Consider the following 14600-nt stretch of genomic DNA (forward strand, 5'->3'; position numbering starts at 1 on the left):
ATTTCTGCCAGGTACACCTTTTGGACCGCACAAGCTATTTGCTCTAATTCGATATAACAACAAAGGATCATAAAACAGATATAAATATAGGATGAACTGATACGATTTTTTCGGGTCTAACTTCAAAATTTAAGATTTCGAAATTTAATACAAGCTTCAAACCAGAAATTTAAGCATAAATAGAAGCTGATTTGCTACCTATTGCACGTGAAGCTTATTTGAGCTCTAATATTTAATAATTTTCTCTCGCTCTCAGTGAAGGCACCGTTAGCATTAGAAATGTAAACTATTCAAAAATTGATAGGTCCGCCTTTTGATTCGCAGTTTAAAGCATAAATTTTGTCAATTAAATTTTAATTACAGAATAAAAAGAAAAGTCAATAAAAGCATATGAAAGCTGACACGAATTATTCATAAGGATTATCGAATAATGATTTCGATTTTTGTGAATAATTTGGTATTTCTTTTGTTTCGATTAAATATGGATTTATTTGAACCTCTTCTAAAGGTAATGGTTCGGATTTATTAGATACTTCTTCTAATAGACAACTTCTATTATCAATGAAATGTTCATGAATTATTGATTGTGTTTCCTCTCTTTTTTCTTTTTTTTTAAGACATAAAAGAGGAATTGCAATGCTTGATGGTAATGATAGTCTTATTGTTATCAATTAAAATTATCTCCCATCCTATATAATAAAATTTGATTCAATATTACTAAATACTTTATGTTTCTTAATAATTGAGATGCCTAAAATGTTGATAATGTTGTTATAAACTTATTTTCACACGCTCAATCTTATGGGAGTAATAAGAATTGTAATAAAAAAAACATTATAAATCTTTAAAGATTCGTTCATAAACAATATATAAAAAAAATAGTTATTCATAAGGATTCTCGAAATAAGTATTTGATTGTTCTTGCTTTGGATTATATGCTGGTGCTTTATATTCATTAGGATATGGATTGCTGTTCGTTTCTTCTAAAGGTAAATCTTTTTCGGTTTTATCAACAAGGCTTTGATTAATTGGATTTTCAGCTCTGAATTTTCTGTGTCTATAACATAAGTAAGCAGCGACAGCAATGAGACCTGCTCCAACTGCTGCTCCAATAATAATTTCCAAAACAGCACCTTCACTTAGTCCTTCATCACTATCATCATCAGAATAATTATGATCATCTGATTTTTGTTCAACTGGTTCTGATGAATTTATTTCATGATACGAATTATCAAAAATGATAAGAGATCTATGAGTTGAATTATTTCCTTTGATTAAATATGATGTATTATATTTGTCGCCAGCATGATAAAAAAATAAGTAATCGTGTTTAGAATTAGTTATTGTTAGAAAAGGTTTTTCAACAATAATATTAGCTCTATTTATTTTTCCATAGACATCATAAATATCACCATCTTCGAAATGAACTGTTCCATTTGTGAAAGCAGTAACAACACATGTATGAGCTGTGTCCTGAGAAGTGAATTTGTAATTAGACCTTACATTTGTGATAATCGAAGTGCAATCATAATAATTCAAATTAAAAACAACAAAATTACATGGAATAGGTTCGTCACTGGAGGATTCTAATGTAATTGTACCTGTGTGAGCGAAATAAATTGCTGAATATTGTGTATTTCCAAGAATTTCTAAAGATACTTCTGAAGTTCTTGCTTCTCCGGAAATGTTGCGATAATCAGTAAATACTACGTATTGTTCCTTATAAAAATTAAGTTTTGTTTGATTTCTGCCAATTAATAACTTTTGAATTCCGAATATTTTGTATTTTGGCTGGGATCCAAAAGAAATTGATTGGTTGCAAAGATATTCGAGCTTGTCCTTATCATAAGCACTGTATGTATCATAAGAAAAACTTTGTGAAATTTTGATTGTTGCAACTGTATTCGGAGATTTACTTCTGAACAAAATGTATAATGTCGGTGAGAAATAAAGATGGTCTGTTGTGTAATTTATAACTTTGTATTGAAATGTTGGTTGATAATAAGAATAATTAAAATCGTAATCATCCGAAGATGTGCTTATGTTCAATCTAACATCTGTTGGATCTAAGTAAACTGAGCAGTAATTCTTATTGATTTCATATTTTTTATTTGAATAATTGAAAGCTAGATCGTTCGATTCGGATAGAAATTCTATGGAATCGCAGTAATTTGGAAAAGAAACTACACAAAATCTTACTTTATAATTATAATACGTGTTTGTTGATTTAAAATTAAAAGTTGGCTCTGTGATTTTCCATATTTTGCTTGTGCATGATTCATAGTTAATACGCAAGTAATCGCTCATATATGTATCTTGTAGAATAAAATAATAACTAAATGATTTGTTATCTGCAAATGAAAAAGTAATATCTTGACCATATGAACCAATGTCAATTAAATAATCTCCTGTTCTGTTAATTATACCATTGGTGATTGTATAGTAAAACCAGGACATTCACAATGATTTTAATTTGAAAGCGGATCTATTCAGAATGAATTTTGAATATTTTACACAGTCAGATTGTCAAATCATTTTAGTTTATTGGATAATTCTTTTAATGTATTATTTTTAAAATTTTAAAAATAAAATAAAAGTGGATCCAAAATTTTTGTATCAGAATGGGTCAATATTCATGAATCAGTCCTCAAGAACAAAAATGAAGAAGGTCGTAATTGCCTTATGCATCTAAGCTACTATCCAAAAAAGAGAAATTGGATTAGAAAAGGATTATGAGTGATTGAAATTAATACGTGTGCGAATAACCATGGATTTGTAAAAATTAATGCTTCAGAAATACAACATTTTGCTATTGAGAATTCCTTGTAAAGTCCAAATCTCAAAATACATAATTTTATATTTAGTTTGTTTGATGTTGAAACTATATTACCACCAAGAAGAGACAATATTATCTTAGTAAACATGTTTCAATTAATTTGATGTTCTGGATATAAACTGCGAGTCAAAAGGCGTACCTACCTTCAACTTTTTGAGAGAAGTCATACAATTAATTATATGAGTTTCTCTCAAAAAGTCGATTTCTGCCAGGTACACCTTTTGGACCGCACAAGCTATTTGCTCTAATTCGATATAACAACAAAGGATCATAAAACAGATATAAATATAGGATGAACTGATACGATTTTTTCGGGTCTAACTTCAAAATTTAAGATTTCGAAATTTAATACAAGCTTCAAACCAGAAATTTAAGCATAAATAGAAGCTGATTTGCTACCTATTGCACGTGAAGCTTATTTGAGCTCTAATATTTAATAATTTTCTCTCGCTCTCAGTGAAGGCACCGTTAGCATTAGAAATGTAAACTATTCAAAAATTGATAGGTCCGCCTTTTGATTCGCAGTTTAAAGCATAAATTTTGTCAATTAAATTTTAATTACAGAATAAAAAGAAAAGTCAATAAAAGCATATGAAAGCTGACACGAATTATTCATAAGGATTATCGAATAATGATTTCGATTTTTGTGAATAATTTGGTATTTCTTTTGTTTCGATTAAATATGGATTTATTTGAACCTCTTCTAAAGGTAATGGTTCGGATTTATTAGATACTTCTTCTAATAGACAACTTCTATTATCAATGAAATGTTCATGAATTATTGATTGTGTTTCCTCTCTTTTTTCTTTTTTTTTAAGACATAAAAGAGGAATTGCAATGCTTGATGGTAATGATAGTCTTATTGTTATCAATTAAAATTATCTCCCATCCTATATAATAAAATTTGATTCAATATTACTAAATACTTTATGTTTCTTAATAATTGAGATGCCTAAAATGTTGATAATGTTGTTATAAACTTATTTTCACACGCTCAATCTTATGGGAGTAATAAGAATTGTAATAAAAAAAACATTATAAATCTTTAAAGATTCGTTCATAAACAATATATAAAAAAAATAGTTATTCATAAGGATTCTCGAAATAAGTATTTGATTGTTCTTGCTTTGGATTATATGCTGGTGCTTTATATTCATTAGGATATGGATTGCTGTTCGTTTCTTCTAAAGGTAAATCTTTTTCGGTTTTATCAACAAGGCTTTGATTAATTGGATTTTCAGCTCTGAATTTTCTGTGTCTATAACATAAGTAAGCAGCGACAGCAATGAGACCTGCTCCAACTGCTGCTCCAATAATAATTTCCAAAACAGCACCTTCACTTAGTCCTTCATCACTATCATCATCAGAATAATTATGATCATCTGATTTTTGTTCAACTGGTTCTGATGAATTTATTTCATGATACGAATTATCAAAAATGATAAGAGATCTATGAGTTGAATTATTTCCTTTGATTAAATATGATGTATTATATTTGTCGCCAGCATGATAAAAAAATAAGTAATCGTGTTTAGAATTAGTTATTGTTAGAAAAGGTTTTTCAACAATAATATTAGCTCTATTTATTTTTCCATAGACATCATAAATATCACCATCTTCGAAATGAACTGTTCCATTTGTGAAAGCAGTAACAACACATGTATGAGCTGTGTCCTGAGAAGTGAATTTGTAATTAGACCTTACATTTGTGATAATCGAAGTGCAATCATAATAATTCAAATTAAAAACAACAAAATTACATGGAATAGGTTCGTCACTGGAGGATTCTAATGTAATTGTACCTGTGTGAGCGAAATAAATTGCTGAATATTGTGTATTTCCAAGAATTTCTAAAGATACTTCTGAAGTTCTTGCTTCTCCGGAAATGTTGCGATAATCAGTAAATACTACGTATTGTTCCTTATAAAAATTAAGTTTTGTTTGATTTCTGCCAATTAATAACTTTTGAATTCCGAATATTTTGTATTTTGGCTGGGATCCAAAAGAAATTGATTGGTTGCAAAGATATTCGAGCTTGTCCTTATCATAAGCACTGTATGTATCATAAGAAAAACTTTGTGAAATTTTGATTGTTGCAACTGTATTCGGAGATTTACTTCTGAACAAAATGTATAATGTCGGTGAGAAATAAAGATGGTCTGTTGTGTAATTTATAACTTTGTATTGAAATGTTGGTTGATAATAAGAATAATTAAAATCGTAATCATCCGAAGATGTGCTTATGTTCAATCTAACATCTGTTGGATCTAAGTAAACTGAGCAGTAATTCTTATTGATTTCATATTTTTTATTTGAATAATTGAAAGCTAGATCGTTCGATTCGGATAGAAATTCTATGGAATCGCAGTAATTTGGAAAAGAAACTACACAAAATCTTACTTTATAATTATAATACGTGTTTGTTGATTTAAAATTAAAAGTTGGCTCTGTGATTTTCCATATTTTGCTTGTGCATGATTCATAGTTAATACGCAAGTAATCGCTCATATATGTATCTTGTAGAATAAAATAATAACTAAATGATTTGTTATCTGCAAATGAAAAAGTAATATCTTGACCATATGAACCAATGTCAATTAAATAATCTCCTGTTCTGTTAATTATACCATTGGTGATTGTATAGTAAAACCAGGACATTCACAATGATTTTAATTTGAAAGCGGATCTATTCAGAATGAATTTTGAATATTTTACACAGTCAGATTGTCAAATCATTTTAGTTTATTGGATAATTCTTTTAATGTATTATTTTTAAAATTTTAAAAATAAAATAAAAGTGGATCCAAAATTTTTGTATCAGAATGGGTCAATACTTCATGAATCAGTCCTCAAGAACAAAAATGAAGAAGGTCGTAATTGCCTTATGCATCTAAGCTACTATCCAAAAAAGAGAAATTGGATTAGAAAAGGATTATGAGTGATTGAAATTAATACGTGTGCGAATAACCATGGATTTGTAAAAATTAATGCTTCAGAAATACAACATTTTGCTATTGAGAATTCCTTGTATAGATCCGTATTTTTCCCAAGTGAGGGGGGTATCTCCAATCCCAGCCCTATCGTCCTCCCAGTGTCAGTTTTCAATATAAAATCCAAATTTTTTTTGAAATAAAAATTTCGAGAAATTTTTCTGATTTTTTTTTCTTTGATTTCAATAATTCAAAATAAATTTGGGACTAAAAAAGACACTATTTAATGAAATTCATATGAGTGAATGTGGATAAATACTCTCAAAACATACAATTTATCTATTTTTCTTTATATTATCAACTAATTAGTGATAATTTTTTTTGAATCAGATTTTTTTTTCATTAAAAACATAATATATAACACAACAATGATGCACACATACGTATCTACACATCAAAATATAAAGCTTGTTTTGGTCTGGGCATCCCAACCCAAAATTCTTTAAAAATTGAATAAAATTGAATACTTGGGGCTGGGATACCCATCCCAAAACCGAATTGAATTTTTTGAATTAAAGAATATATTTATGTATTTATAATATACATGTGATGTCTATAAAAAATACTAAATTCTAAAAAAAATTCAATTTATTCAAAACGTATACTAAGTGATCACGCCACTAACTAAAAAGGAGTCCTTGGAGCTCTTGATCTCTTGTCAGTAGAGTTCATAATGAGGCATGGCATCTACTGATTAGAGATCAGAGCAATCCTACCTTACCTTCAGGAGCTACAAAGCTCCTAATCGTTACGAGAGGGAGCCTTGAGCTCCTGAAGCTCATCAGCAGAGGCTATTTAGCATTTGGGCCTCTTCTGATGAAAGATGCGAAACACGTCTACGAACCAGGAGCTTCAAAACTTCTAATCCTTACTAAAGGGAGCTTTGGAGCTCCTGAGTCTCCATCAACAGAGTCCCAGATGGTAAATGTCCTTTGCTGATGAAAGATGCGAAACACATCTACGAACCAGGAGCTCCAAAGCTCCTAATCCTTACGAAAGGGAGCTTTGGAGCTCCTGAAACTCCTTTTACTATAAAATAGGACAGTTTTCTTCTGAGGTTCTCATCAAATCTAAGACTTCAGAAGAAAGCTGTCCTATCAATGTATACTTACACTCTCATGGACTACAAGTGTAACAATTTTAAGGAAGAGATTATCCGAGGCCTCTCATCAAATGAGGGACCTCGGATAATCTCTACCTTAAGTAGTCAAATAACTTTTCTCACTATTTAGGAACAAAAGAACAAGAGTTGGAGTACTTTAAGGCAAGATTCTTCCGAAATCTCTCATCGAATGAGAGACTTCGGAAGGACCTTGCCAAATCCTTGAACGCCAATATCCTTGGAACTGAGCTAGAACCAGGGAGAAGTAGCATACTATAGAGCACGATGGTAATCTCGGAAATGCTTATATCGCCCCAAGCACAATATTTAAGAAGTCTAACTCATATATACAAGAAGTCAGGCTGAATAGATATTGTGGCATATGGTTTGCAGAACTCTCATGATATTTAAAATTCATGTTATCCCAAAAAAAGGTGACACTTTGGGTGTATCGTCCATCCCAGGGATGCAAAAATCAGATCACCTTGGATCTATAATTCCTTGTAAAGTCCAAATCTCAAAATACATAATTTTATATTTAGTTTGTTTGATGTTGAAACTATATTACCACCAAGAAGAGACAATATTATCTTAGTAAACATGTTTCAATTAATTTGATGTTCTTGGATATAAACTGCGAGTCAAAAGGCGTACCTACCTTCAACTTTTTGAGAGAAGTCATACAATTAATTATATGAGTTTCTCTCAAAAAGTCGATTTCTGCCAGGTACACCTTTTGGACCGCACAAGCTATTTGCTCTAATTCGATATAACAACAAAGGATCATAAAACAGATATAAATATAGGATGAACTGATACGATTTTTTCGGGTCTAACTTCAAAATTTAAGATTTCGAAATTTAATACAAGCTTCAAACCAGAAATTTAAGCATAAATAGAAGCTGATTTGCTACCTATTGCACGTGAAGCTTATTTGAGCTCTAATATTTAATAATTTTCTCTCGCTCTCAGTGAAGGCACCGTTAGCATTAGAAATGTAAACTATTCAAAAATTGATAGGTCCGCCTTTTGATTCGCAGTTTAAAGCATAAATTTTGTCAATTAAATTTTAATTACAGAATAAAAAGAAAAGTCAATAAAAGCATATGAAAGCTGACACGAATTATTCATAAGGATTATCGAATAATGATTTCGATTTTTGTGAATAATTTGGTATTTCTTTTGTTTCGATTAAATATGGATTTATTTGAACCTCTTCTAAAGGTAATGGTTCGGATTTATTAGATACTTCTTCTAATAGACAACTTCTATTATCAATGAAATGTTCATGAATTATTGATTGTGTTTCCTCTCTTTTTCTTTTTTTTTAAGACATAAAAGAGGAATTGCAATGCTTGATGGTAATGATAGTCTTATTGTTATCAATTAAAATTATCTCCCATCCTATATAATAAAATTTGATTCAATATTACTAAATACTTTATGTTTCTTAATAATTGAGATGCCTAAAATGTTGATAATGTTGTTATAAACTTATTTTCACACGCTCAATCTTATGGGAGTAATAAGAATTGTAATAAAAAAAACATTATAAATCTTTAAAGATTCGTTCATAAACAATATATAAAAAAATAGTTATTCATAAGGATTCTCGAAATAAGTATTTGATTGTTCTTGCTTTGGATTATATGCTGGTGCTTTATATTCATTAGGATATGGATTGCTGTTCGTTTCTTCTAAAGGTAAATCTTTTTCGGTTTTATCAACAAGGCTTTGATTAATTGGATTTTCAGCTCTGAATTTTCTGTGTCTATAACATAAGTAAGCAGCGACAGCAATGAGACCTGCTCCAACTGCTGCTCCAATAATAATTTCCAAAACAGCACCTTCACTTAGTCCTTCATCACTATCATCATCAGAATAATTATGATCATCTGATTTTTGTTCAACTGGTTCTGATGAATTTATTTCATGATACGAATTATCAAAAATGATAAGAGATCTATGAGTTGAATTATTTCCTTTGATTAAATATGATGTATTATATTTGTCGCCAGCATGATAAAAAAATAAGTAATCGTGTTTAGAATTAGTTATTGTTAGAAAAGGTTTTTCAACAATAATATTAGCTCTATTTATTTTTCCATAGACATCATAAATATCACCATCTTCGAAATGAACTGTTCCATTTGTGAAAGCAGTAACAACACATGTATGAGCTGTGTCCTGAGAAGTGAATTTGTAATTAGACCTTACATTTGTGATAATCGAAGTGCAATCATAATAATTCAAATTAAAAACAACAAAATTACATGGAATAGGTTCGTCACTGGAGGATTCTAATGTAATTGTACCTGTGTGAGCGAAATAAATTGCTGAATATTGTGTATTTCCAAGAATTTCTAAAGATACTTCTGAAGTTCTTGCTTCTCCGGAAATGTTGCGATAATCAGTAAATACTACGTATTGTTCCTTATAAAAATTAAGTTTTGTTTGATTTCTGCCAATTAATAACTTTTGAATTCCGAATATTTTGTATTTTGGCTGGGATCCAAAAGAAATTGATTGGTTGCAAAGATATTCGAGCTTGTCCTTATCATAAGCACTGTATGTATCATAAGAAAAACTTTGTGAAATTTTGATTGTTGCAACTGTATTCGGAGATTTACTTCTGAACAAAATGTATAATGTCGGTGAGAAATAAAGATGGTCTGTTGTGTAATTTATAACTTTGTATTGAAATGTTGGTTGATAATAAGAATAATTAAAATCGTAATCATCCGAAGATGTGCTTATGTTCAATCTAACATCTGTTGGATCTAAGTAAACTGAGCAGTAATTCTTATTGATTTCATATTTTTTATTTGAATAATTGAAAGCTAGATCGTTCGATTCGGATAGAAATTCTATGGAATCGCAGTAATTTGGAAAAGAAACTACACAAAATCTTACTTTATAATTATAATACGTGTTTGTTGATTTAAAATTAAAAGTTGGCTCTGTGATTTTCCATATTTTGCTTGTGCATGATTCATAGTTAATACGCAAGTAATCGCTCATATATGTATCTTGTAGAATAAAATAATAACTAAATGATTTGTTATCTGCAAATGAAAAAGTAATATCTTGACCATATGAACCAATGTCAATTAAATAATCTCCTGTTCTGTTAATTATACCATTGGTGATTGTATAGTAAAACCAGGACATTCACAATGATTTTAATTTGAAAGCGGATCTATTCAGAATGAATTTTGAATATTTTACACAGTCAGATTGTCAAATCATTTTAGTTTATTGGATAATTCTTTTAATGTATTATTTTTAAAATTTTAAAAATAAAATAAAAGTGGATCCAAAATTTTTGTATCAGAATGGGTCAATACTTCATGAATCAGTCCTCAAGAACAAAAATGAAGAAGGTCGTAATTGCCTTATGCATCTAAGCTACTATCCAAAAAAGAGAAATTGGATTAGAAAAGGATTATGAGTGATTGAAATTAATACGTGTGCGAATAACCATGGATTTGTAAAAATTAATGCTTCAGAAATACAACATTTTGCTATTGAGAATTCCTTGTAAAGTCCAAATCTCAAAATACATAATTTTATATTTAGTTTGTTTGATGTTGAAACTATATTACCACCAAGAAGAGACAATATTATCTTAGTAAACATGTTTCAATTAATTTGATGTTCATGGATATAAACTGCGAGTCAAAAGGCGTACCTACCTTCAACTTTTTGAGAGAAGTCATACAATTAATTATATGAGTTTCTCTCAAAAAGTCGATTTCTGCCAGGTACACCTTTTGGACCGCACAAGCTATTTGCTCTAATTCGATATAACAACAAAGGATCATAAAACAGATATAAATATAGGATGAACTGATACGATTTTTTCGGGTCTAACTTCAAAATTTAAGATTTCGAAATTTAATACAAGCTTCAAACCAGAAATTTAAGCATAAATAGAAGCTGATTTGCTACCTATTGCACGTGAAGCTTATTTGAGCTCTAATATTTAATAATTTTCTCTCGCTCTCAGTGAAGGCACCGTTAGCATTAGAAATGTAAACTATTCAAAAATTGATAGGTCCGCCTTTTGATTCGCAGTTTAAAGCATAAATTTTGTCAATTAAATTTTAATTACAGAATAAAAAGAAAAGTCAATAAAAGCATATGAAAGCTGACACGAATTATTCATAAGGATTATCGAATAATGATTTCGATTTTTGTGAATAATTTGGTATTTCTTTTGTTTCGATTAAATATGGATTTATTTGAACCTCTTCTAAAGGTAATGGTTCGGATTTATTAGATACTTCTTCTAATAGACAACTTCTATTATCAATGAAATGTTCATGAATTATTGATTGTGTTTCCTCTCTTTTTTCTTTTTTTTTAAGACATAAAAGAGGAATTGCAATGCTTGATGGTAATGATAGTCTTATTGTTATCAATTAAAATTATCTCCCATCCTATATAATAAAATTTGATTCAATATTACTAAATACTTTATGTTTCTTAATAATTGAGATGCCTAAAATGTTGATAATGTTGTTATAAACTTATTTTCACACGCTCAATCTTATGGGAGTAATAAGAATTGTAATAAAAAAAACATTATAAATCTTTAAAGATTCGTTCATAAACAATATATAAAAAAAATAGTTATTCATAAGGATTCTCGAAATAAGTATTTGATTGTTCTTGCTTTGGATTATATGCTGGTGCTTTATATTCATTAGGATATGGATTGCTGTTCGTTTCTTCTAAAGGTAAATCTTTTTCGGTTTTATCAACAAGGCTTTGATTAATTGGATTTTCAGCTCTGAATTTTCTGTGTCTATAACATAAGTAAGCAGCGACAGCAATGAGACCTGCTCCAACTGCTGCTCCAATAATAATTTCCAAAACAGCACCTTCACTTAGTCCTTCATCACTATCATCATCAGAATAATTATGATCATCTGATTTTTGTTCAACTGGTTCTGATGAATTTATTTCATGATACGAATTATCAAAAATGATAAGAGATCTATGAGTTGAATTATTTCCTTTGATTAAATATGATGTATTATATTTGTCGCCAGCATGATAAAAAAATAAGTAATCGTGTTTAGAATTAGTTATTGTTAGAAAAGGTTTTTCAACAATAATATTAGCTCTATTTATTTTTCCATAGACATCATAAATATCACCATCTTCGAAATGAACTGTTCCATTTGTGAAAGCAGTAACAACACATGTATGAGCTGTGTCCTGAGAAGTGAATTTGTAATTAGACCTTACATTTGTGATAATCGAAGTGCAATCATAATAATTCAAATTAAAAACAACAAAATTACATGGAATAGGTTCGTCACTGGAGGATTCTAATGTAATTGTACCTGTGTGAGCGAAATAAATTGCTGAATATTGTGTATTTCCAAGAATTTCTAAAGATACTTCTGAAGTTCTTGCTTCTCCGGAAATGTTGCGATAATCAGTAAATACTACGTATTGTTCCTTATAAAAATTAAGTTTTGTTTGATTTCTGCCAATTAATAACTTTTGAATTCCGAATATTTTGTATTTTGGCTGGGATCCAAAAGAAATTGATTGGTTGCAAAGATATTCGAGCTTGTCCTTATCATAAGCACTGTATGTATCATAAGAAAAACTTTGTGAAATTTTGATTGTTGCAACTGTATTCGGAGATTTACTTCTGAACAAAATGTATAATGTCGGTGAGAAATAAAGATGGTCTGTTGTGTAATTTATAACTTTGTATTGAAATGTTGGTTGATAATAAGAATAATTAAAATCGTAATCATCCGAAGATGTGCTTATGTTCAATCTAACATCTGTTGGATCTAAGTAAACTGAGCAGTAATTCTTATTGATTTCATATTTTTTATTTGAATAATTGAAAGCTAGATCGTTCGATTCGGATAGAAATTCTATGGAATCGCAGTAATTTGGAAAAGAAACTACACAAAATCTTACTTTATAATTATAATACGTGTTTGTTGATTTAAAATTAAAAGTTGGCTCTGTGATTTTCCATATTTTGCTTGTGCATGATTCATAGTTAATACGCAAGTAATCGCTCATATATGTATCTTGTAGAATAAAATAATAACTAAATGATTTGTTATCTGCAAATGAAAAAGTAATATCTTGACCATATGAACCAATGTCAATTAAATAATCTCCTGTTCTGTTAATTATACCATTGGTGATTGTATAGTAAAACCAGGACATTCACAATGATTTTAATTTGAAAGCGGATCTATTCAGAATGAATTTTGAATATTTTACACAGTCAGATTGTCAAATCATTTTAGTTTATTGGATAATTCTTTTAATGTATTATTTTTAAAATTTTAAAAATAAAATAAAAGTGGATCCAAAATTTTTGTATCAGAATGGGTCAATATTCATGAATCAGTCCTCAAGAACAAAAATGAAGAAGGTCGTAATTGCCTTATGCATCTAAGCTACTATCCAAAAAAGAGAAATTGGATTAGAAAAGGATTATGAGTGATTGAAATTAATACGTGTGCGAATAACCATGGATTTGTAAAAATTAATGCTTCAGAAATACAACATTTTGCTATTGAGAATTCCTTGTAAAGTCCAAATCTCAAAATACATAATTTTATATTTAGTTTGTTTGATGTTGAAACTATATTACCACCAAGAAGAGACAATATTATCTTAGTAAACATGTTTCAATTAATTTGATGTTCTGGATATAAACTGCGAGTCAAAAGGCGTACCTACCTTCAACTTTTTGAGAGAAGTCATACAATTAATTATATGAGTTTCTCTCAAAAAGTCGATTTCTGCCAGGTACACCTTTTGGACCGCACAAGCTATTTGCTCTAATTCGATATAACAACAAAGGATCATAAAACAGATATAAATATAGGATGAACTGATACGATTTTTTCGGGTCTAACTTCAAAATTTAAGATTTCGAAATTTAATACAAGCTTCAAACCAGAAATTTAAGCATAAATAGAAGCTGATTTGCTACCTATTGCACGTGAAGCTTATTTGAGCTCTAATATTTAATAATTTTCTCTCGCTCTCAGTGAAGGCACCGTTAGCATTAGAAATGTAAACTATTCAAAAATTGATAGGTCCGCCTTTTGATTCGCAGTTTAAAGCATAAATTTTGTCAATTAAATTTTAATTACAGAATAAAAAGAAAAGTCAATAAAAGCATATGAAAGCTGACACGAATTATTCATAAGGATTATCGAATAATGATTTCGATTTTTGTGAATAATTTGGTATTTCTTTTGTTTCGATTAAATATGGATTTATTTGAACCTCTTCTAAAGGTAATGGTTCGGATTTATTAGATACTTCTTCTAATAGACAACTTCTATTATCAATGAAATGTTCATGAATTATTGATTGTGTTTCCTCTCTTTTTTCTTTTTTTTTAAGACATAAAAGAGGAATTGCAATGCTTGATGGTAATGATAGTCTTATTGTTATCAATTAAAATTATCTCCCATCCTATATAATAAAATTTGATTCAATATTACTAAATACTTTATGTTTCTTAATAATTGAGATGCCTAAAATGTTGATAATGTTGTTATAAACTTATTTTCACACGCTCAATCTTATGGGAGTAATAAGAATTGTAATAAAAAAAACATTATAAATCTTTAAAGATTCGTTCATAAACAATATATAAAAAAAATAG

The 14600-nt window shown here is 29.2% G+C and overlaps 4 protein-coding genes across 4 annotated transcripts, besides 1 other annotated feature; all 4 read right to left on the reverse strand.

The window, feature by feature from the left end:
* Positions 1 to 882: 882 nt before the first annotated feature.
* TVAGG3_0467130 (uncharacterized protein) lies at positions 883 to 1539 on the reverse strand (the record flags this gene model as incomplete). Its single annotated transcript, XM_051235323.1, has 1 exon — positions 883 to 1539. The coding sequence occupies one exon, from the start codon at positions 1537 to 1539 to the stop codon at positions 883 to 885; it is 657 nt and encodes a 218-aa protein (XP_051093147.1).
* Positions 1540 to 3919: 2380 nt separating this feature from the next.
* On the reverse strand, positions 3920 to 4576 carry TVAGG3_0467140 (uncharacterized protein; the record flags this gene model as incomplete). The annotated part of the gene is made up of 1 exon (XM_051235324.1): positions 3920 to 4576. One exon carries the CDS (start codon positions 4574 to 4576, stop codon positions 3920 to 3922), a length of 657 nt encoding a protein of 218 aa, XP_051093148.1.
* Positions 4577 to 5864: 1288 nt separating this feature from the next.
* Positions 5865 to 7424: a mobile genetic element.
* A 1100-nt stretch (positions 7425 to 8524) lies between these two features.
* Positions 8525 to 9181, reverse strand: TVAGG3_0467160 (uncharacterized protein; the record flags this gene model as incomplete). The annotated part of the gene is made up of 1 exon (XM_051235325.1): positions 8525 to 9181. One exon carries the CDS (start codon positions 9179 to 9181, stop codon positions 8525 to 8527), a length of 657 nt encoding a protein of 218 aa, XP_051093149.1.
* A 2382-nt stretch (positions 9182 to 11563) lies between these two features.
* Positions 11564 to 12220, reverse strand: TVAGG3_0467170 (uncharacterized protein; the record flags this gene model as incomplete). Its single annotated transcript, XM_051235326.1, has 1 exon — positions 11564 to 12220. One exon carries the CDS (start codon positions 12218 to 12220, stop codon positions 11564 to 11566), a length of 657 nt encoding a protein of 218 aa, XP_051093150.1.
* Positions 12221 to 14600: the final 2380 nt, after the last annotated feature.

Source organism: Trichomonas vaginalis, chromosome II, assembly GCF_026262505.1.
Source record: "Trichomonas vaginalis G3 chromosome II, whole genome shotgun sequence".
NCBI lineage: Eukaryota > Parabasalia > Trichomonadida > Trichomonadidae > Trichomonas > Trichomonas vaginalis.